This window comes from Panthera tigris, chromosome A2, assembly GCF_018350195.1.
Source record: "Panthera tigris isolate Pti1 chromosome A2, P.tigris_Pti1_mat1.1, whole genome shotgun sequence".
Classification (NCBI taxonomy): Eukaryota; Metazoa; Chordata; class Mammalia; order Carnivora; family Felidae; genus Panthera; species Panthera tigris.
Window position 1 is genome coordinate 134508581 of NC_056661.1, and position 25449 is coordinate 134534029.

At 36.0% G+C, this 25449-nt stretch overlaps 1 protein-coding gene across 1 annotated transcript in view; it reads left to right on the plus strand.

Annotated features, from left to right (window-relative positions):
- Positions 1-25449, plus strand: part of CFTR (CF transmembrane conductance regulator) — a 182542-nt gene that overhangs the window by 87536 nt on the left and 69557 nt on the right. Inside the window, exons 12-15 of the mRNA XM_007089169.3 lie at positions 7802-7896; positions 10899-10985; positions 12531-13251; positions 15922-16050. Coding sequence (XP_007089231.1) covers positions 7802-7896; positions 10899-10985; positions 12531-13251; positions 15922-16050 — 1032 coding nt within the window. The remainder of the gene's footprint in view (positions 1-7801; positions 7897-10898; positions 10986-12530; positions 13252-15921; positions 16051-25449) is intronic.

Here is a 25449-nt window from a genome sequence, read left to right on the forward strand (position 1 = left end):
TCAGGTGTGGAAATCTTTTCTTTTCCTCTCATTTCTTTTCTTTTCTTTTCTTTTTCATGCTTTTTAAAAAGTAGTCTGTACCACTAGTGTCCATTCTGGATAGGAAACAATTATATGATAATATTCCTGTTTTCTAATTGCATTATTAGGGGCCTGGACAAATTCTAAGTGGAACTTTATTTTATTGTTATTTTAGAGAGAGAGAGAAGGGTGGCAGAGAGAGAGAGAGATAAAATGAAGAGCTAAATGAAGCTCTTCATTACCTGAGCTAAAATGAAGAGCCAAACCAACTGAGCCACCCAGGTGCCCTCTAAATAGAACTTTAAAAAAAATTTTTTTCTTAGTGTTTATTTGTTTTTGAGAGAGAGAGAGGGAGGGAGGGAGAGACACAGAGCTCGAGTGAGGGAGGTGCAGAGAGAGAGGGAGACACAGAATCTGAAGCAGGCTCCAGGCTCTGAGCTGTCAGTACAGAACCCAATATGGGGCTCGAACTCATGAACTGGGAGATCATGACCTGACCTGAAGTCAGACCCTCAACCGAATGAACCACCCAGTCGCCCCTAAGTATAACTTTTTACCAAATCTTTCCACCATTATTTTTCTACAAAACCCCAACTTTCAAGTGGTTACTGTGATGAATGTGGTATGTACTTTTCCGATTTATTTAAATGAATATACATCCATTTATACATGTACTTATCAACAAACAATACTTAACAGTTTTGTTTGTGTGGTTTTAGAATTTATGTAAATGGTATACTTTATATACATCATTCTTCAACTTGCTTTCTTTGCTCCTATTACCTCTTTGAGGTCTAGACATGCTACTTACATGTAGAAATTTGTTTCATTCTTTTTAACTGTTATATTATAATCCTATATCACATTTTATTTACTCATTCTGATACCGATGAACACTTAGATTGTTTCAAGATTTTACTTAATACTGCGATGAAAATCTTTCAACATTTCTCTTTGCACATCTGCAAGAGTTTCTCTGGTGTGGATATCTAGCAACTGAATTGTGGTGTTTTAGGGTATATGTGCACATTTCCAATTTTACTAGATACTGCCAAATTGTGCTTTAAAGTAGCTGTATCAGTTTATACCATCACCAGTCATTTATGAGTGTTCCCATTGACTCACATCTTGAAATCTCTTGTTATTGACAGAGACTTTAATTTTTGGCATTCTAGTTTGTAAAAAGTCCTATCTCTCTCTCGCCCTCTGTCTCTGTCTCTCTCTTTTCTAATTTGTAGTTCCATGATGGCTGGTGAGATATTTTCATGTTTGTTTGTCGTTCTGATTTCATATCCTTTGCCAATTTGGGGGGGGGGCGGTAAGGTATTGCGGTGGTTATGAGATATGCCTTATGGATCACTGTTGCAGGAAGAGGATCTGAGAAATGGCCCCAGTTGCCATACATTGAAATCCTCCACTCACTGAGTTTGTCTTGAGACTTCAAGTTGCACAGGCAGCTTCCCATGAATGATTGAGTGTGGCAGGATACAGAAGCAGATTTGTGTTTAGAGGACGTGGGACTTACTTAGTAACTGGTTTTGGTTCAGAGACTCCCAGATGGCTTTTCAAAAGTTGGTTAGATTCAGATGGTGGTCTAGGGTCTTTCCACACAACCTTCTGGCCTTCTCTCCTTCACTCAGGGGTTGGACTTGGACTAAGTTCTCACATATCTCCCAGCCTCCCCGCTTTCTTTCCTATTTCCTTTTATACCAGTATTTCCCCCAATAAAATCATTACATATTTAATCTGTCTTAGTTTAAGAGGAGAGATCTTCAAAATTAAGATCAAAACTGATCATTAATTGAATACATTGTAAGTGTTAGAAAAGATTTTATCTTTTAGCAATGCATCCCTTGACAGCATTTTAGTGGTATGTAAAATACCATTGTCTTCTTTTTTAAGTATGGTACATCTACCAGAGGTTATCACCACTGCTATCCAAAATTAAAAACCTAAGAAAACCTTTCTTAACCTAGAGAAACTGGGTGACTTACTAGCAAGATATAAATGATCAAAATTTCTTTCAAAGCACAAAAAGACTTGAAGGCGTGCCTGGGTGGCTCAGTTGGTTAAGTGTTGGCTCAGATCATGACCTCACGATTCCCGAGTTCGAGTCCCATATCCGGCTTTGTGCTGACAGCTCAGAGCCTGGAGCCTGTTTCGGATTCTGGGTCTCCCTCTCTCTCTCTGCTCCTCCCCAACTTGTGCTCTGTCTCTCTCGCGCTCTCTCTCTCTCTCTCTCTCTCAAAAATAAACATTAAAAAAAGACTTGAATAGACATATTGCCACTATAAAGCTGGCTTTGTGTCTGCTACTTCAAAAGGCATTATCATTAGATGATTTTATAATTGAACTGTATCTCACCCTTAAGTAACATATAATTCCTGTATTATTTAAACTATACCAAACCATAGAAAAAGATAGAAAGCTCTTCAACTAATTCTCTTTTTTTTTTTAACTGAAGTGTAGTTGACATACAATATTATATTACTTTCAGGTATAAAACATAATGATTCAACATTTATATGTATTATGAAGTGATCACCATGATAAATGTAGCTACCATCTGTCATCATACAAAGTTGTTATGCATTACTAACTTTATTCCCTATGCTGTACATTGTATCCCTGTGTCTTAAAGTTTCTACCTTTCAATCTCCTTCACCTATTTTGCCCATCCCCCATCCCTCTCTCTTCCAGCAACCATCAGTTTTTTCTCTGTATCTGAGTCTGTTTCTGTTTTGTTCATTCATTTTTTTTTATTCCATATATAAATGAGATCATGAGTACTTGTCTTAGTGTCTTATTTCACTTTTTGTATTCCCACCAACCATGCACAAGGGTTCCCTTTTTTCCAATTCATTTTCTAAAGCCAGAATAGTCTAGGACCAAAATCTGAAAAATAATATAAAAAAATAAAACTACAGTTAATCATACTTATGATATAGATATTTAAGTAAAATGTTATCAGATGAAATATTAATAAATAGATTCCAGCATGATATAAGAAATGATAAAATATGACAAAGAAAGGTTTATGATAGGAATGCAAAAGTGCTTCAATGTAAAGAAATCTGTAAATACAGCATAATTTGTTATATGGACAAGGAAGAAAACCATATAGCAAGGTCAGTAGATGCTAAAAGTATACATAAAAATCAGCAGTCATTTGTAATACAAATTTAAAGTAAAAATAGAAGTAGAAGGAACTTCATAAATACAGTAACTTTATTTTAACCCTACATCCCAAAGTAAACCTTATTTTTAAGTGCTGAAAAGTTAATGCTGTCTGTCTTAAAATAGGGATAATATTGTGTTCGTGAAAAGGCTGTTTTTATCCAAAAAAAACCCAAGAAGTTCTAGCAAAGAGCAAACAAACAGAAAACAGAAGTCTGTTAGAATTAATAAGGGAATATAATAAGATGTCTGGACAATAGATAAGCATACAAAAATAACTAGCTTTTCTTCACACAAGCAATAGTCATCAAGGAGTAAAAATAGAAAGCTATTCAATTCACAATAGTAGAAAATAATAAATACTGAAAGATAATGAAATACTGAAAGATAATAAATACTGAAAGATAATGGCAGGAATGTAAACTGGTGCAGCCACTATGGAAAACAGTGTGGAGGGTCCTCAAAAAAAATTAAGAATGGAACTACCATATGACCTAGCAATTGCACTTCTGGGTATTTAACTAAAAGGAGTGAAATCACTGTCTTGAAAAATATCTGTACCCCCACGACCACTCCAGCATTGTTTAGAATAGCCAACACATGGAAACAACATAAGTGCCTATAAACAGATGAATGCATAAAGAAAGTATTTTGTCTGTCTGTCTATATCTACCCACCTACACATATATGCAATGGGATATTATAACCCTAACCATAAAAAAAGAATGAAATCTTCCATTTGCGACAACATGAATGGAACTAGAAGGTAGTATGCCAAGTGAAATCCACCAGACAAAGACAAATACTGTATGATCTCACTTAGTGGTGGAATATTAAAAACCTGAACTCATAGATATAGCAAACAGAGGGGTGGTTTCCAGAAACAGAGGCAAGAGAGAGTGAGAGGGTGAAATGGATGAAGGGGGTCAGAAGGTACAAACTTACGGTTTTAAGATAAGTAAATCCTGGGGATGTAGTGTAGAGCAAGGTGACCATAGCTAACAATACTGTAACGTACACTGGAAAATTACTAAGAGAGCAAATCTCGTAAGTTCTCACAAGAAAAATATATTTGTAACTATATTCAATTATATCCCAATTTAAAAGTATTAGGGATAAATCTAATGGGAAACTTATAGGACATAGATGAAGAACATTGTAAGCTCTTATTGAAAGGTCTAAAACATTATCTGCCTTGGTTTATCTTTTCAAACTTTCAATTTCTTCATATTTAAAATGAGGATAGGGCTGTGATGAATATTTTAAAAGCTAATACACGTAAAGGGCTTAAAATGGTATCTGACATATAATAGGCACTCAGTATCTTTAGCTATTACTACTATTGGTGTTATTGATATTGTTATTATATAGAAGACTATAAACAAAAAGTCAAAACATTTATGAATAATAATTGTTTGTCAGATATTAAATCATACTTAACTCTATTAAATGACCAAAACCAAAAATACTAGTATAGGAATAGAAAATGGATCAGAGGAACCAGAAAGTCCAGAAATAGATCTTAGAAAATATGAGAATTTGATATATGGTAGATGATAGATGAATTCAGAGGAAAATTATTTATTTACTAAATCATGACTGTTATTCAACTAAAAGGAAAAAAAGATTCATATCTCATACCATTGTACAAACAAAAATTGTCCCTTGAATATATTTTTTTGAATTTTGTAAGAGTAATAAACATTTTAAGAGAAAATTTAGAATATTATATGAATAACCTAAAAGTGGAATAGTACTGGGGCGCTTGGGTGGCTCAATTGGTTGAGTGTCTGACTTCAGCTCAGGTCACGATCTCGCGGTCCGTGAGTTTGAGCCCCGTGTCGGGCTCTGTGCTGACAGCTCGGAGCCTGGAGCCTGCTCCAGATTCTGTGTCTCCCTCTTTCTCTGCCCCTCCCCCACTCGCACTCTGTCTCTCTCTCAAAAATAAATAAACATTAAAAAAAATTAAAAATAAACAAATAAAATAACAGTGAAGTAGTACTTTTTAACCAATATAGGAATTCTAGATAGATCAATTAACTTCATGAAAATGAAAATTTTGCAAATGACATAGTGTAAACATAGTGAAAACAGAAATAGCAGAAAAAAATTAATATCTGTAACATACGGAGACAAATGAGAGAAGTTTGGCTGAAATAGTCTGTTCTTTATTGTCTTAAGAAAAGAAAGTTAATGAAATAAAATTGCATTGTGCTCTTTGGACATTTAAATTCAGAGGGAAAGTGGAAATGATAATTCATGATCTTCTATTGTTTCTTGTTTTCCCCTCCACTTTTCTGGTCTCTTTTAGTCTGCCAATATCTTCTTGCCTTTTTCTACAGGTATCTACTTCTTCTGATACTATTCCTTTCCCATTTTCTTTCTCTACTCTGTACACATTTCTTCATTTCCTTTTCTTATATGTACCCATTTCTTTGTTGCTTGATGTTTGGTTATCTGCCCTTTCTCCATTCCCTCTTTCTCTCTTCCTTCATTCCATAAATCTTTATTAATGCTCGTACTAGGCTAAGATTTTGTATCCTCTACATTCATATTCTATCCCCTAAGTGAAACTGTGACATAATCATACTATCAACATAACTACTGATATTTCTAAATTTAAACGCTTTTAAAAGCTTTTAACTGATTTAACTAGTATGGTGTTGAATTCAAATTTGGGGAACTGAAAACTCCAATAGTTTCAGCAACTGCTGGCTTTTTAATAGCTTCCTTTATAAATCTGCTTCCTTTATAAAAAGCCTGCACTCAATATATTCACATAATGCAAACTATTCTTGATTTTTCTTACTCCAAAGGATTTATTTTTTAAAAGAGAATGGGACTGGAGGAAAGCAAATATGGTACAGGAGAAAAGAAATACACATGTCAGTTTTCTTGCTAATTGCTCTAAATCAAGTACAGAGGATGTGCTTCATAGCACAGCTGAGTAAAGGCATAAAGACCAAGAAGTTCCTGGAAGTGCTTCTTCAGTGAGGCTGAAGATTTCAGACCCTAGAGTGTGGGCTTTAGCTAGAGTCCTTGGTTTTGGATAGAATCCTAGATATATGGCTTGGCTCATGAGTTGAAAAAAATCATTTAGTTCAGTATAAAGAAATGAAGCACTTTCTTTGATATATCTCATTACTATGAAGGTCCTTCTCATCTGTAGGGCTACTGGCTGTCAGTGACCTCTCTGTGTGTGATATTTCTCCAATGCCAGCATAGTCAATTCCACTGAGTCCTACTGAATCTCCTCCAAAATGTCAGTACTTTTTGTCTCAGACCTTTGGTTCCCCTAGGTCAGGAGTACTAACATTAACAGTTCTTTGGGGGTAACAGTTCTAGCCTACAGGAGCTGCAAAATCGTTTTTAATATAAATGAATATTTGTTAATTTACCTGCTTTGTAAGTTTAGAGTTTTGTGTATGAAGTTCTATAAACTCTCATAAGGTAGACAACAGAAACAAATGGATAACAGAAGTAACCATTTTGACAATTTAAATATTGATAATGGTGGTGGGTCAAGGAGAGATGGTGGATTCTTCTTGATTGTTAAAGAAAAGGAGGCATAGTATAGAAATGCTTTTTTTAGTGGAGGGAGAAAGAAGAAAGTGGTAACAAAAGAAAAGAGCAGATATTTGGGGATGAGAAGAGCACAGGGAGAGTAACTTTTTTTGAACTAAAGGGAGAGTGTTACCTGTCTAACTCATTCTTCACATCTCAGGCCAACTTAATCACTTCCAAAAAGCCTTGTAGAATTTTCTATATTGTATGGATACTTCTGTTGTCTGTACAATTAATTTGCCATTTAATTGGGTACTGTTTTGTAACCTGTCTTAAAAGGGTGAATTAAGTCATTGGGATGTTATTTAGCATTCTCCAGGATTATTCTCCAAGGACTATTTGTTATAAGTTCTAATCTCCTTTTACAATGTCTAGCATGTTTGTTGCCTTGGAGAAGTTATTAACTGGGAGTAAGAATGTTATGCCCCCTGTGGACAGGTGGTGATGACAGGAGAGACAAAGTAGATGGCAAAGCACATGGGGCTGAGTTGCTGAGGATGGATGGGGAAGAAGCCTGTGGTGGTGGGTGGATGAGAAAAGTATGGAAAGGAATTGCCTTTTATTCTTGGTCATCCACTGAATATGCTTAGGTACTGCAGGGGATGGGAGTAGTGTTCTTTTAGTTTTTGTTGTTAGGTTTATTCGTGTCTGGAGATTTTCTTTTAGAAGAATGAGTTGAAATTGGAAAGTAATGCATTTTAGCATGTTGGTAGTACTTGAGTTTGTGTAACAAATCTATGGATTATATACACCCGTGTTTACACGCCCATAAATATACATATGGTTTACCTTTTGATATTTTCCAATTCTTATTTCATGATCATGAATGAAATTCTAGAGGTTAAAGAAAAAATTACTTCTAAAATTTCAGCATGTTTTGACCAATTGAAGTGGATTTGAAATAATTGATAATGAAGTGTTTTAAATTTTGGCTGTGGTTAAAACAGTCTAATATATGATTACATTTGAAGGAAAGTATACCTTTCAAATTCATAAACATACTAACAATTCCTCTCTAACTTCCTTTTTTGGATAATAGGACATTTCCAAGTTTGCAGAGAAGGATAATATCGTTCTTGGAGAGGGTGGAATCACACTGAGTGGAGGTCAGCGAGCAAGAATTTCCTTAGCAAGGTGAATATCTGATTATTGGTTCAGTGGGCTTTTGTTGTAAATATACCCGTAAAAATTATAGATATTGCTCTATTTTTTTATATTTTGTTTCTGGAATTGAAAAATGCCTGGGGTTTTATAATTAGCAGGTTAAGAATCACCTTTATGAACTATAGATAAGGATTTACTATTCATATTTGATAAAGGTGATGGCTTTTTCAAAATGCATGCTCTTAGTTTGGTGTCTGTATATTTGTTGCCTTATGGTATGCTTTACTACAAGTAGAAAACTCAGGAATTCTGCACAACACAAGGAAAAAAAAGTGTTTCTTTTAAGTTGATCAGGGGGTCCCCACTCACCCACCCAACGTACTCACCTGCTTTAAACTTCTGTTTATACTTCTTGGTTTAGAAAAACCTACATTTTCAAATTTTCAACATAATTAACAATTTCATAACAAAAATATCAAGGCAAATGATGTCACTTGGCTTAAAGTCTATAATCTTTAAAGGAAAAATAAGTAGGACAAGCACATCTAACATTGTAGGGGACAGTGAAGTCCCTTGGTAGAGACATTCTTGGTTTAAGCATTTTGAGCTGTCGAAGAGAAGTACATAAAGTTAATTTGTGTCAAGAAGAAAACTTTGTGGTTAAACTAGAACTTTCAGTTTAAAAAGTTGTTGGTGAGATGAGATGTCAAATGTTCCTCCAGTTTTATTTGAATAGAATTCTTCTCACTGTGTTGCCAAAGTTGTCAACAACAAATCACATTGACTGATATTTTGGCTCCTTTGCCTTACTTTCTCCTGCTTTCAAAGTCTGGAACAGTAAACTAACTTACGGAGCACCTGCAATTGCCTGGTATTATTCTAGGCTTAATGAATGCGTGTGTAATTTTACTTAATCCTCATATCCTCCTGCAAAAAGAAAATTGTTCTCCCCACTTTATAGAAGAGATCATCAGATAATTGAGGCTGTTAGAGCTTCACTTGTAAAAACTATACCAGGAAATGGTAGAGTCACAATTTGAACCAGGTCCTCTGAACTCTTGGCATTAAACCATGACTTTATTTGGGGGTTACTTGTGAAGTAATAAATCAGTAGGTATTAATTATTCACAGACAAGATAATGGCTTCTAAATAAATAGAAATTGACTAATCTTTGCGTCAAAGTAAGACTTATCTTAAACATTCCATTTCAAAACTTAAGATATGCTATGTGGTGTCTAGGCATTTAACATAGACTTGAGGCTGTATTTACAAAACTTTAAAATTTGATTTTATTTATAAGGTGCACACAGTTTGAGCTACTATTGAAAATAATTATTGTTATTCTGATTGGAATGTGTCACATCACGTGTTGTCCAGTTTTGGGTTGTGAATATATTATTTCCAATTCTTGAGAAACTGTGGTCATAGATGTAAAGGAGAGAGAGAAGCAAGACAGAGCAGGGGGTAGTGAAAGACCTTGAGGGTGTATTTTGATAGGGGTCTTTTATCTAGTTCTTGCATGTTATCTTTAAAAATAATTTATACTGCAAAAGTTCTTTTAAAAATTTTTTTTAATGTTTATTTTTGAGAGAGAAAGAGAGAGAGAGAGACAGACAGAATATGAGCAGGGGCAGGAGAGGAGCAGAAAGAGGGAGAGACACAGAACTCGAAGCAGGTTCCAGGCTCCCAGCTGTCAGCACAGAGCCTGACAGGGGCTTGAACTCATGAACTGTGAGATCACGACTTGAGCTGAAGTCAAAGACTTAACCAACTGAGCCACCCAGGTGCCCCTATGTTGCAAAAGTTCTTTTAGATTTCACTTTGCCTTTTTGCCATTTCTAGTTTTTAACTGAATACAATTTTTACAGAAAATACCAAGAGTTATACATAAACCCTGAATCCTATGCATGGGGTAAGGGTAGTGCTGCTAACAACCACACCTGAAAAGTTTAGATGTTATGAAGATTTAATCTCATTTCTATTAACATGAGACTACATCTTCATCTTATTACTGTTCTAAGATTAATTTAATGAAGATTTTACTTGCTCATAAAATTTTTATTTATGGGGTGCCTGGATGGCTCAGTCAGTTGAGCATCTGACTCTTGATTTTAGCTCAGGTCATGATCTCAAAGTTCTTAGGATTGAGCCCTGTATTGGGCTCTATGCTAACAGTGTGGAGCCTGCTTGGGATTCTCTCTCTCTCTCTCTCTCTCTCTCTCTCTCGGCCCCTCCCTGCTCATGCTCGCTCGCACTCTCACTCTCTCAAGATAAATAAACATTTAAAAAGTTTATTTTTTAATTTATTTTTGTTTCAAGTTTTTATTTCAATTTATTTAAATAAAAATTTATTTAAATATGTTAGCATATAGTGTAATATTGGTTTTAGGAATAGAATTTAGTGATTCATCACTTACATATTTTTAACTTAAAAAATAAAACGGATATGGGTGTACATTTTTGTTGTGAATTATTTATCCTTTCTTGTTTGGAATTCTTATAAATATGGTACAGAGACTGAAACTACATGGAGCAAAATCCAACAGTAATATTACAGCCACAATACCAAAATTTTTTGGTAGCAGTCAACACTGAAAGACACTTAACATTTCTTTTTATCTCATGCTGCTATTTAGTTGCTGTCTCTGACATTTTATAGCATTGAAACAGTCCATTTTCTTTTTTGCTTTCCCACCAACATGCAAGATCTTTGAGGGCAGGGACTATGTAATTTTTACCACTGTATTCCCAGCACATAGCATGGTTCTTGACTCTAAACAAATACTATTATTAAAGATTTTCTTTTTTTAAGGTAGTATTTTAAATTGTATGGTCTGGTGTGATTCATTTTGTTAACTTCTGCTAGTTTATATCATTTACACTTAGCAAAGCCAGTTTAATCATTCTTGAAATGTTGTGAAAACCCATAAAAATCTTTTAAGACTTACCTTTTTGATTCTCATTTAAAATTATTTGTACTAAATGGCATGAGATACTTAAAAATATAATTTAATTTCCATTTTCTTTTTAGAGCAGTGTACAAAGATGCTGATTTATACCTGTTAGACTCTCCTTTTGGATACCTGGATGTTTTAACAGAAAAAGAAATATTTGAAAGGTATGTTCTTTGAATAATTTATAATGCTCATGCCATGCTAAAAGAGAAGAAAGCACAACTATACCATCATAGATGACATTTTACCCTTGAGAAATATGACCACCATTGTGGTAGAATGTGACATAGCACTCACCCAAATCTGATTTTCCCTTCACAGTGAAGACTCAAAATCACTTCCATTAAAACCTGTTCTGACCATATAGTAAACCAATTTCTTCCATTGCTATTGTCAAAACAATCACTATCTATGTAGTTTTTACATTATTATTGCCTTGTGGCATATATTATTTTAGTAAAAGGCGAAAGATTTATGCGATCTGAAGAGAAACCAGAGTATTGGCATATATTATTTTAAATGGTTATTGTACTTAACATTTTTACTTTTTTGTGTTAGTATTTTATTCTGTCTTAGATAGGATGTCTCTTAGAAAGTAAACAAGCTGAATGTTTTAATGTAGGTGAATGCTCAGACTATTTATATACCTCAATACTTTCTATAGAACCTCTTCCTTGGTTACACAAAACTAGGGATTTTCATTTTATTGGAGCTCCTACTAGGGCACAATGTATGTAAAGTTCCTAAGAGGAGCAGTTTTACAACTTGATTTCAGTTTCAAAATGATTTCATGAGCTATAAAGTAGTTTATTAAGAGAATTATTATACTTTTCTGAAATAAAGATTTTAAGCAATGAGGATGTAGAAGTTTATGTCTATAAAATGGCTGTATTACCCCTAGAAGCACCTTTCCTACAATTTAAATTTAATACCTAAGATTTTTACAATCCTGTAATTGTGATAAGTAACTTATTACTAATATACACTTTGTTAGCTATATTAGTATGTTAAAGTATAATCTAGAATGATGCCTCTTTTTATACAATATATAATGTATTAATATCTAAAAGAAAGTGGCCTCTCTTAGATGGTTCTAGTCAGGATTTCTTTTTAGACTAAAGGGAAATTATATTAGAGGAAGGTTAAATTTATTATTCAGTTCTCTGGTTTGTTGCTTTTTTTTTTTAATAAATCAGATTAGTCTTAATATAAGCTCTTGAGAACTAAATTTGTGGCCATCTTAAAATGTAAAAGGAAATTAATAGAAAATGTAAAGAACAGGAAAGCTCTGACATTTTAGAAGACACAGAATTGCATACACCCGTTTCCCCGGGATCTTTAAAGGTTATCTAACAATTCTCTCATTTTCTGTATGAACAAACCAAGACACAGAGGGTTGCCAATTTGCTCAAAGTCCAACATTTATTTAATATCAGATATTTAATTTCACTCTAGGTCTGTTAACACTCAATTTTATGATCTAGCATACTCTAATAATTCAGTAACATATTTCATGCTATAATAATTAAAGAGGCACCAAATTAATTGCTATTCTTACTTTTAGAGGTATTTTAAGTATAATAATGACGTTGTATGATAGATGTTTTACACAAGAATACATTAACAAAATGTTACAATGCAATATATAGACTTGTAATAAAATTCTTATACAATTGATATCTTATTTTTATCTTTTTATATTCTTAAAGCTGTGTCTGTAAATTGATGGCTAACAAAACTAGGATTTTGGTCACTTCTAAGATGGAACATTTAAAGAAAGCTGACAAAATATTAATTTTACATGAAGGTAGCTGCTATTTTTATGGGACATTTTCTGAATTACAAAATCTACGGCCTGACTTCAGCTCCAAGCTCATGGGATATGAGTCTTTTGACCAGTTTAGTGCAGAAAGAAGAAATTCCATCATAACTGAGACTTTACGGCGTTTCTCATTGGAAGGAGATGCGGCCGTCTCCTGGAACGAAACAAAAAAGCAATCTTTTAAACAGACTGGAGAGCTTGGTGAAAAAAGGAAGAACTCTATTCTTAATCCAATCAACTCTATAAGGAAATTTTCAATTGTTCAAAAGACTCCATTACAAATGAATGGCATCGAAGGAGATCCTGATGAGCCTTTAGAGAGAAGGCTGTCCTTAGTTCCAGATGGCGAGCAAGGAGAGGCTGTCCTGCCTCGAAGCAACATGGTCAATGCTGGCCCCACATTTCAGAGACAAAGAAGGCAGTCTGTTCTGAACCTGATGACCTCTGTGAACCAAGGTCAAAGCATTCACCGAAGGACAACAGCATCCACACGAAAAATGTCACTGGCCCCTCAGACAAACTTAACTGAAATGGATATATATTCAAGGCGATTATCTCTAGATAGTGGCTTGGATGTAAGTGAAGAAATTAACGAAGAAGATTTAAAGGTATGTATAAATTATCAGTGGTTTTTTGTTTGCAACAGAGTGCAACTGAGTGAAATGCAGTATATAGTGTGATATAAAACTTACTCAAATAATGGGTTTAAGGTGGAGATTATTTTAAGATTCAGAAAGTCCAGAGTCCATAAATTATGTAAGCAACTTCAAAATGTACAAGAATGAACTATTTCCTTTGGCCATGGATGTATCTTCCTATAAAATATAACGTAAGGGCTAGTATTGGGTCCTTTACTAGGCCAGTAATCAATTAGAAAAATTATAAATTATAATGAATCTGCTTTGTTACTACCTTAAAATCTCTGTGGAAAGAAGTGGAGTATAAATAAATATATAAACAAATAATAGCTTCAGTTATTTAGAAGCCAAGAAGTATTTCATATGCAAGTAGTCTATGTAAGGTATGTAAGCATCTAGTCTCTTGACAGGACTAACTCACATTCTGGCTTACACATCAGTCTTACCTTAATTTAGAGTGGGCTTTCTTTTATCTTTTAAATTTGCTTTAAAGTTTGTTCTCTGGACAGATTTCTCTTAAAGAAGGTTTATGAAACTCAACATATACTATGCCAACCTTCAGGTAGAAAGCCTTTTATATTACGTTTTAAAGAATAAAATGCTTTTATTCTTCAAATAGGAAGCAATATACAAGAGGAGGGGTTTTGTTTATTGTGTTTTGGGTTTTATTAGAAAAATTCCTCAAGTGCCTTGGATGAATCAGGCAGCATTTTAATGAATTGCCATATTTTGTACATAGATCATTTAAGAGTAGTATGATTTTGGTTAGGGTACAAGTCAGTTCACATCTTTGGACCAACTTTTCCTCTTCTGTAAAATGAGAGAACAGCAAAGGTGATATCTAAAATACATACTTTCAGTATTTCTGTAATTTTACAAAGGTTTTCTAAGGGATAGTTTTTCTGTATGGTTTTATATCAATCTGAATGAATTTCTCAAATGTAAGCCTATAAATTTAGTTGTAAAGAATGATCTCTGTAACTGATAATAGTTCCTTTAAAAAAAAAAGTTTATTTATTTTGAGAGAGAGAGAGAGAGAGAGCACGTATGCGCATGTGCATGAGCAGGGGAGGGGCAGAGGGAGAGGAAGAGAGAGAGAACCCCAAGCAGGTTCTGCATTGTCAGTGTAGAGCCTGAAGCAGGGTTCATTCTCAGGACCCTGAGATCAGGACCTGAGCTGAAATCAAGAGTCCAGATGCTTAACTGACTGAACCGCCCAGATGCCTTGATAATAGTTAACTATTTACTGATCACTCCTAATGTCAGTCACCCCACTACCCTAGAAAGTACATATCTCCATTTACAGATTAAAAAACCCCTAAAGTTTAGAGAAGTCCCACTGCCTAAACTCAGGCAGCTCCCAGGAAGTCAATAGTGGAGCTTAGATTTAAATCCAGGTTTATTTGCTTCCAAAAATCTTTACATCTTAGTCAAATACTCTACCACTGAGCTATACCCCTGAAAAGTCTTTACATCTAATTAGTTTGCTATGTTCCGATTTCATAGGAACCCCTTTTAGAGTTCCTGGGGATTCTCTTATGAATTTTGTTGACTTCAAAAGAAACAAAAGTATCTTTTCCTTTGGGACTATCTGGAGCTGCTCTTTCTCAAATTTTCGAAAGGCATTTACCAAAGGACAAATAAAAACTTTCAGGGAGGGGCACCTGAGCGGCTCAGTCGGCTAAGCATCTGACTTTGGCTCAGGTCATTATCTCACAGTTTGTGGGTTTGAGCCTTACATCGGGCTCTCTGCTGTCAGCACAGAGCCCGCTCGGGATTTTCTGAATCCCTCTCTCTCTGCCCTCTCCTGCTCATATGTGTTTGCAGGTGCTCACGCATTCTCTCACTCTCTCAAAAATAAATAAACATTGAAAAAATATTTAAAAAAAATTTTCAGGGAAATATACTGAAGATTAGAATTATATAACAAGTCATGGGGCGCTTGGGTGGCTTAGTCGGTTAAGCATCTGACTTTGGCTCAGGTCATGATCTCATGGTTCATGAGTTCGAGCCCCACATCGGGCTCTGTGCTGACACCTCAGAGCCTAGAGCTGCTTTGGATTCTGTGTCTCCCTCTCTCTGCCCCTCCCCCACTCACACTCCTGCTCTCTCTCTCTCTCTCTCTCTCAAGAATAAATAAACATTAAAAAAAAAAGTCGTATCTGGAAAGAGAGAGGAACCTTCAAACATCAGCTGGCCTTCATGTCTATTAGCAAACTTCTATAGCCAACAAAATTCCAAACTGTTTGTCCGTGGAGCCCTGAAGAAATAAGTTAAATCAAGAAGAGTTCTAGGAAAATTCAGTTTGATGATGCAATGTATTTGATAAAAGGTGTGACACTGTTAAACATTAAAATGGTGAAATTGTCTGAAGCTGGTACAGTTGTATAATCAGTGATATACTTCCAGAATTTTGAAAACTTACAGCATTTCTCATTTTTCAAAAAGCTGTGTTGCTTCAGTGGACATTATACTGGTTATAGAGTGACATCACACATGTCATTCATAGCGGTTTATATTTGTTGAAATTTGTTTACCTAGGAATACTAGTATTCCTTTATTTCCAAGATTCAAAATAAACCACGATGGTCATGTGAAACGGTGTTGTCTCCTTGTAGTAACCATGATTCTTTTTTTTAGGAGTGCTTTTTTGACGATGTTGAGAGCATACCACCAGTGACAACATGGAACACATACCTTCGATATGTTACTGTCCATAAGAGCTTGATTTTTGTGCTAATTTGGTGCTTAGTTGTTTTTCTGGCTGAGGTAAGAATTTTCTGTTGTAAAATATTACTGTGATTTAAAGTTACATGAAGAATAGTTTGGAAGGGTATATACATAGATATGCACACACATACACATACACACACATAAATATATATGTATATTTGTAATTTTAAATTTTGTTTTCTTATTTAGTCTTGAGAGAGAGTGTGAGGAAGGGAAGGGCAGAGAGAGAGAGAGAGAGAGAGACAGACAGACAGAATACAAAGCAGGCTCCAGGCTCTGAGTTGTCAGCACAGAGCCTGACATGGGGCTCGAACTCATGGACCACGATCGTGACCTGAGCTGAAGTTGGATGCTTAACCGACTGAGCCACCCAGGCGCCCCAATATATTTGTAATTTTAAATTACATGATTATATGTATAGATTCATATAATTCTTCTATTGCCATTTTACTCTTTCATACATAGCATATTTTATATATGCTCTTTATATATGCTAGGATTATCTCTCTTTCCATATATTGTATATATGCTCTTTATATATGAAGAGCTTTTAGTAGAGAGGTTCAAAACCTACAAAAAGAAGAATGGATTTATATACATTATATGGATTGAAATTAAACAGTGAAAATTATTCTGTACTCAGTTTTAAATTCATTTGACTCTAGATATTGCATTTTTGAATATGCAAGTGATGAATCACCACCTTTAAATGACTTTGTCTTCACAGAATGAAATATGTATTAATGGCTTAGTAACCATATGAAACAATCCTTTCAGAGATCCAGATCGCCCTCTTGCTTACAGAATTTGTTTGTATTCAGCACCACTATCTTGGTCTCTTTGCCCACCCCTGCTGTCCTTCACAGCACCACATTAAAAAAACAAGGGAGGAAAGTGCAAACAGCACAGTAGGCTGCAAGTACAATCCCATGAGGACATAAGAACTTCTCAAAGCTGGATGGTGGATGAGGCTTCTCTCTAAATGAGGAACAGCCACGTAAATGCCAAAAGGGGCCTGGCAGAGAATGTCTATGGGCGAAGTGGCTTTGAGGCTGAATGGAAAGCATGTACCCTACAGTTGTCTACTGGGGCCAACTGAAACCCGGCACCAGCAAAGGACTTACCAAGAGGGAATTTAAGATCAGTTTCGCTAAGTCTTTGTTTACTGAGATAAGATGGAAATCCAGGTTTTTTTCTGTAAAATTTTCCTATTTTTAAATGTGGGTAGTTGATTAAATAAAAACAAACTAATGAAACACTACATGGGCCCAACAAAACACACATGTGGATTGGATTCAGCCTGTGAATGACTACTTACTCTAGATATTTATTTCAGGGAGCACCACAGGCTGTGCCCCAATATACAAACTAAATCTAACATACAGGACCATACTGTCTTCAGGGAGGGAGTGACTCAGGTGAAGAGCCGTCTCTCCTGAGACAGTATAAGTGTACATGTAGTTGAAACCCAATCTTACAGCTACATGTTTTTTCCTATTGTTGGGATATTTCTAACCTCAGTGAAGGGGTCTACATAAAATATCATCACTTCTCCCTGACCAGGTAAGATAGTGTTAAATATCTTAAAGTATATAACAAAAAGTTGTGCATACTATTTCATCGGTAAACCATCAGTTTCCATTTGATCTTTAAGTTATGGTGGTATCTCTTTTTTTGCCCCATCATTTAAATTAATAAACCAAATGGAAGCTTGATGTGAGTTGCAGTTTAGTACAATACCAACTATGGCGTCACACTGACTTGGCTGTGACCTTGTGTTAACACTATGAAACGGAGCAAGGTAGTTAGCAACACTGAGCCTCAATTTCCTCATCTACAAAATGGCGACTGCAAAATGTGGCATGCCACATTTAATCTCAAACCAGCCTTTCATGACTGTTGATGATTTAAACCTCTGCATCTAAAGGTCACATTCTTAATTGTCCTCAGTTTATAGAGTTATATAGTACCAGCTTCCCAGGTCCTTTTTTGAGTTAAGAGACATCATGATTATAAAGCATTTAATGTAGGGCTTGGCATATAGTGACCAATGCTAGTTGCTGTTCTCATTAATATCCTTAATGTCATACCATTATTACTAAGCTCAAGATAGTCTGAGGTAAACAAGTCTATAACCAAGATATAATGAAAGTTCAATAATCCCTTTTATACTTTAAAATACTCCAAATATATATATAATATACTATATAATATACTTTATACTCCAAAAATATGGAGTTGGGTAATTTGACACTCTCACATAAGTGTATTATTTATTACAAGAGTAATAAAATTTGCTTTGAAATGTATTTTATATTTACCTCATTAATCTCTGCCAGTCATGCAAATGACCAACCTTAATGTGAATGAAACCTATTCCCGTGCCACATTTAATCTCAAACCAGCCTTTCATGACTGTTGATGATTTAAACCTCTGCATCTAAAGGTCACATTCTTAATTATCCTCAGTTTATAGAGTTACATGTTACATAAGAAAAAAATGGGCCTATCTGAATGTGGTGATGATTTATTTTAATTTATAGGACCTTTGTCCTATGCAGCTCCATGGAATTGAACTTATGTACCTTTCAAAATGGTGTATAATTAATTAACTAATTAGTGGTTGAGCTCTGAGCTGCTGCACATGTGTATATTATTACTAGCTCACTTAATCACGAAGATAGTGGTCTTTTGTCTTCAAGCTAGAAACTAAATTGCAAGACGATATAAATTATTAGTGAAGCTCCCACAGTTATTGCAAAAAAATCTCTTTTAAAATGGGAAAAACAATTGATAATGCCATTTTCTAGGCAAGAAATAATATAATGTGATGAGACTTTTTGGCCAGTGTCCTGGGACCATTGTCAATGAACTGGCTCTCAAAATTTTGAATAATAAAACCTTGGTGATAGTAGACAAATAGCAATTGTTTTAATTATGTGCACATTTATATAGCTACATAAGTCATTCACTAATGTTCATAATTCTGTCAACTTCTTTGAATCCAAATTTACACTTTTTCTTCTAGACTAAGCTTCTTAACACCAGTGTGCCCTTTTCTCGTTAATATTGACGTATCTCATTAGTATGCATCATGGTACAGATGATAATCCAGGAAGATAGTTTAGTTCTTTTAGTTCATCATGATCAGAAAACCTGAAGAAAGGTTAAGATATTTCTTCCTTAATGACAGTGATTTATCCATTTTTAGTTTTCAGAGGCACGATACTTCAATTTAGGTTTTATGATTTCATCGGGTTGGTTCAATATGCTTCCCGTTTTTATTCAGAGTGCTAAACTGAAAAAGACTTGTTGACTTATTCAGTTCGTTACTATATATCATTAATATGTTATTTTGATAAGGGAGTCAGTCTACCTTTTTATTTTTATACCATTTTTTCTACTACAGAGCACTATTTTCTCTAAGTTCTTAGATAAGTTCAAGGATATTGGCTATAAAATTTCTATTATGTTGGTCTTTCTAGTGCTTCTGCTGAGCAGTGCATTTACTGAGTAGTTAGAGAAGAAATGCAAATAATAGAGTAGGAGACAGTTTCCTGCTTCTTACAACAACCAGAGGGGATTGTTGACTGGAGTATTTCAAGATCCTATGTTTAGTGTTTTCATTCTGTAATTTTGTAAAAAATATTTATTTTACTTTTGAGACAGAGAGTGCAAGCAGGGGGAGGGGCAGAGAGAGAGAGGGAGAGAGAGAATCCCAAGCACAGAATCCCAAGCTGACTGTGCATAGCCAGATACGGGGCTCGAACTCACAAATCCTGACATTGAGACCTGAGTTGAAATCAAGAGTCGGACGCTTAACTAATTGAGTCACCCTGGTGCCCCTCATTCTGTAATTTTTAATAAATGTGTCAGAGTACTGCTGTATCCTATTTCTTTATGATTTATCTTCTCTTTGTTAAGAAAGAAGCCCTGACTGGATTTACATTCCTAGTGAAGTGGACATGTATTATACTTCCATAATACTTCTTTTTATTTATTTATTTATTTATTTATTTATTTATTTATTTTTTAATATGTGAAATTTACTGTCAAATTGGTTTCCATACAACACCCAGTGCTCATCCCAAAAGGTGCCCTCCTCAATACCCATCACCCACCCTCCCCTCCCTCCCACCCCCCATCAGCCCTCAGTTTGTTCTCAGTTTTCAAGAGTCTCTTATGCTTTAGCTCTCTTCCACTCTAACCTCTTTTTTTTTTTCATCCCCTCCCCCATGGGTTTCTGTTAAGTTTCTCAGGATCCACATAAGAGTGAAAACATATGGTATCTGTCTTTCTCTGTATGGCTTATTTCACTTAGCATTACACTCTCTAGTTCCATCCATGTTGCTACAAAGGGCCATATTTCATTCTTTCTCATTGCCACGTAGTAGTCCATTGTGTATATAAACCACAATTTCTTTATCCACTCATCAGTTGATGCACATTTAGGCTCTTTCCTTAATTTGGCTATTATTGAAAGTGCTGCTATAAACATTGGGGTACAAGTGCCCCATGCATCAGTACTCCTGTATCCCTTGGGTAAATTCCTAGCAGTTATTGCTGGGTCATAGGGTAGGTCTATTTTTAATTTTTTGAGGAACCTCCACACTGTTTTCCAGAGTGGCTGCACCAGTCTGCATTCCCACCAACAGTGCAAGAGGGTTCCCGTTTCTCCACATCCTCGCCAGCATCTATAGTCTCCTGATTTGTTCATTTTGGCCACTCTGACTGGCGAGAGGTGATATCTGAGGGTGGTTTTGATTTGTATTTCCCTGATGAGGAGCGACGTTGAGCATCTTTTCATGTGCCTATTGGCCATCCAGATGTCTTCTTTAGAGAAGTGTCTATTCATGTTTTCTGCCCATTTCTTCACTGGGTTATTTGTTTTTCGGGTGTGGAGTTTGGTGAGCTCTTTATAGATTGTGGATACTAGCCCTTTGTCTGATATGTCATTTGCAAATATCTTTTCCCATTCCGTTGGTTGCCTTTTAGTCCTGTTGGTTGTTTCCTTTGCTGTGCAGAAGCTTTTTATCTTCATAAGGTCCCAGTAGTTCATTGTTGCTTTTAATTCCCTTGCCTTTGGGGATATGTCAAGTAAGAACTTGCTATGACTGAGGTCAGAGACGTCTTCTCCTGCTTTCTCCTCTAGGGTTTTGATGCTTTCCTGTCTCACATTCAGGTCCTTTATTCATTTTGAGTTTATTTTTGTGAATGGTGTGAGAAAGTGGTCTAGTTTCAATCTTCTGCATGTTGCTGTCCAGTTCTCCCAGCACCATTTGTTAAACACACTGTCTTTTTTCCATTGGATATTCTTTCCTGCTTTGTCAAAGATTAGTTGGCCATACGTTTGTGGGTCTAGTTCTGGGGTTTCTATTCTCTTCCATTGGTCTATGTGTCTGTTTTTGTGCCAATACCATGCTGTCTTGATGATTACAGCTTTGTAGTAGAGGCTAAAGTCTGGGATTGTGATGCCTCCTGCTTTGGTCTTCTTCTTCAAAATTACTTTGGCTATTCAGGGCCTTTTGTGGTTCCATATGAATTTTAGGATTGCTTGTTCTAGCTTCGAGAAGAATGCTGGTGCAATTTTGATTGGGATTGCATTGAATGTGTAGATAGCTTTGGGTAGTTTTGACATTGTGACAATATTTATTCTTCCAATCCATGAGCACGGAATGGTTTTCCATTTCTTTATATCTTCTTCAATTTCCTGCATAAGCTTTCTATAGTTTTCAGCATACAGATCTTTTACATCTTTGGTTAGATTTATTCCTAGGTATTTTATGCTTTTTGGTGCAATCGTGAATGGGATCAGTTTCTTTATTTGTCTTTCTGTTGCTTCATTATTAGTGTATAAGAATGCAACTGATTTCTGTACATTGATTTTGTATCCTGCAACTTTACTAAATTCATGTATCAGTTATAGCAGACTTCTGGTGGAGTCGATCGGATTTTCCAGGTATAATATCATGTCATCTGCAAAAAGTGAAGGCTTAACTTCATCTTTGCCAATTTTGATGCCTTTGATTTCCGTTTGGTGTCTGATTGCTGATGCTAGAACTTCCAAAACTATGTTAAACAACAGCGGTGAGAGTGGGCATCCTTATCGTGTTCCTGATCTCAGGGAAAAGCTCTCAGTTTTTCCCCATTGAGGATGATGTTAGCTGTGGGCTTTTCATAAATGGCTTTTATGATCTTTAAGTATGTTCCTTCTATCCCGACTTTCTCGAGGGTTTTTATTAAGAAAGGTTGCTGAATTTTGTCAAATGCCTTTTCTGCATCGATTGACAGGATCATATGGTTCTTATCTTTTCTTTTATTAATGTGATGTATCACATTGATTGATTTGCGAATGTTGAACCAGCCCTGCAGCCCAGGAATGAATCCCACTTGATCATGGTGAATAATTCTTTTTATATGCTGTTGAATTCGATTTGCTAGTATCTTATTGAGAATTTTTGCATCCATATTCATCAGGGATATTGGCTTGTAGTTCTCTTTTTATACTGGGTCTCTGTCTGGTTTAGGAATCAAAGTCATACTGGCTTCATAAAGTGAGTCTGGAAGTTTTCCTTCCCTTTCTCTTTTTTGGAATAGCTTGAGAAGGATAGGTATTATCTCTGCTTTAAACGTCTGGTAGAATTCCCCTGGGAAGCCCTCTGGTCCTGGACTCTTATTTGTTGGGAGATTTTTGATGACTGATTCAATTTCTTCACTGGTTATGGGTCTGTTCAAGCTTTCTATTTCCTCCTGATTGAGTTTTGGAAGCATGTAGGTGTTTAGGAATTTGTTCATTTCTTCCAGGTTGTCCAGTTTGTTGGCATATAATTTTTCATAGTATTCCCTGATAATTGTTTGTATCTCTGAGGGATTGGTTGTAATCATTCCATTTTCATTCATGATTTTATCTATTTGGGTCATCTCCCTTTTCTTTTTGAGAAGTCTGGCTAGAGGTTTGTCAATTTTGTTTATTTTTTCAAAAAACCAACTCTTGGTTTTGTTGATCTGCTCTACAGTTTTTTTAGATTCTATATTGTTTATTTCTGCTCTGATCTTTATTATTTGTCTTCTTCTGCTGGATTTAGGCTGTCTTTGCTGTTCTGCTTCTATTTCCTTTGGGTGTGCTGTTACATTTTGTATTTGGGATTTTTCTTGTTTCTTGAGATAGGCCTGGATTGCAATGTATTTTCCTCTCAGGACTGCCTTCGCTGCATCCCAAAGCGTTTGGATTGTTGTATTTTCATTTTCGTTTGTTTCCATATATTTTTAAATTTCTTTTCTAATAGCCTGGTTGACCCATTCATTCTTTAGTAGGGTGTTCTTTAACCTCCATGCTTTTGGAGGTTTTCCAGACTTTTTCCTGTGGTTGATTTCAAGCTTCATAGCATTGTGGTCTGAAAGTATGCATGGTATGATCTCAATTCATTTATACTTATGAAGGGCTGTTTTGTGACCCAGTATGTGATCTATCATGGAGAATGTTCCATGTGCACTCGGGAAGAAAGTATATTCTGTTGCTTTGGGATGCAGAGTTCTAAATATATCTGTCAAGTCCATCTGATCCAATGTATCATTCAGGGCCCTTGTTTCTTTATTGACCGTGTGTCTAGATGATCTATCCATTTCTGTAAGTGGAGTGTTAAAGTCCCCTGCTATTACCACATTCTTATCAATAAGGTTGCTTATGTTTGTGAGTAATTGTTTTATATATTTGGGGGCTCCTGTATTCGGCGCATAGACATTTATAATTGTTAGCTCTTCCTGATGGATAGACCCTGTGATTATTACATAATGCCCTTCGTCATCTCTTGTTACAGCCTTTAATTTAAAGTCTAGTTTGTCTGATATAAGTATGGCTACTCCAGCTTTCTTTTGACTTCCAGTGGCATGATAAATAGTTCTCCATCTCCTCACTCTCAATCTGAAGGTGTTCTCAGGTCTGAAATGAGTCTCTCGTAGACAGCAAATAGATGGGTCTTGTTTTTTACCCATTCTGATACCCTATGTCTTTTGGTTGGCGCATTTAGTCCATTTACATTCAGTGTTATTATAGAAAGATATGGGTTTAGAGTCATTGTGATGTCTGTAGGTTTCATGCTTGTAGCGATGTCTCTGGTACTTTGTCTCACAGGATCCCCCTTAGGATCTCTTGTAGGGCTGGTTTAGTGGTGACGAATTCCTTCAGTTTTTGTTTGGGAAGACCTTTATCTCTCCTTCTATTCTAAATGACAGACTTGCTGCATAAAGGATTCTCAGCTTCATATTTTTTCTGTTTATCACATTGAAGATCTCCTGCCATTCCTTTCTGGCCTGCCAAGTTTCAGTAGAGAGATCGGTCACAAGTCTTATAGGTCTCCCTTTATATGTTAGAGCACCTTTATCTCTAGCTGCTTTCAGAATTTTCTCTTTATCCTTGTATTTTGCGAGTTTCACTATGATATGTCGTGCAGAAGATCGATTCAAGTTATCTCTGAAGGGAGTTCTCTGTGCCTCTTATATTTCAATGCCTTTTTTCTTCCCCAGATCCGGGAAGTTCTCAGCTATTATTTCTTCAAGTACACCTTCAGCACCTTTCCCTCTCTCTTCCTCCTCTGGAATACCAATTATGCCTATATTATTTCTCTTTAGTGCATCACTTAGTTCTCTAATTTTCCCCTCATACTCCTGGATTTTTTTATCTCTCTTTTTCTCAGCTTCTTCTTTTTCCATAATTTTATCTTCTAGTTCACCTAGTCTCTCCTCTGCCTCTTCAATCCGAGCCGTAGTTGTCTCCATTTTATTTTGCAACTCGTTGATAGCATTTTTTAGCTCCTCCTGGCTGTTCCTTAGTCCCTTGATCTCTGTAGCAAGAGATTCTCTGCTGTCCTTTATACTGTTTTCAAGCCCAGTGATTAATTTTATGACTATTATTCTAAATTCACTTTCTGTTATATTGTTTAAATCATTTTTGATCAGTTTGTTAGCTGTTGTCATTTCCTGGACTTTTTTCTGATGGGGATTTTTCCGTTTTGTCATTTTGGATAGTCCCTGGAGTGTTGCGGGACTGGGGGGCACTTCCCCTGTGCTGTCTTGAATAACTTGCGTTGGTGGGCGGGGCCGCAGTCAGACCTGATGTCTGCCCCCAGCCCACCGCTGGGGCCACAGTCAGACTGGTGTGTGCCTTCTTTTCCCCTCTCCTAGGGGCAGGATTCACTGTGGGGTAGCGTGGCCCATCTGGGCTACTTGCACACTGCCAGGCTTGTGGTGCTGGGGATCTGGCATATTAGCTGGGGTGGATTGTCAAGGTGCACAGGGGCGGGAGGGGCAGGCTCAGCTCGCTTTTCCTTCGGAGATCCGCTTCGGGAGGGGCCCTTCTTCCGTGGGCCTCTCGTCTGCGCTTGGCTCCAGAGACTCCATTCTGCTAATCTTCTGGCGGTTTTCTGGGTTATTTAGGCA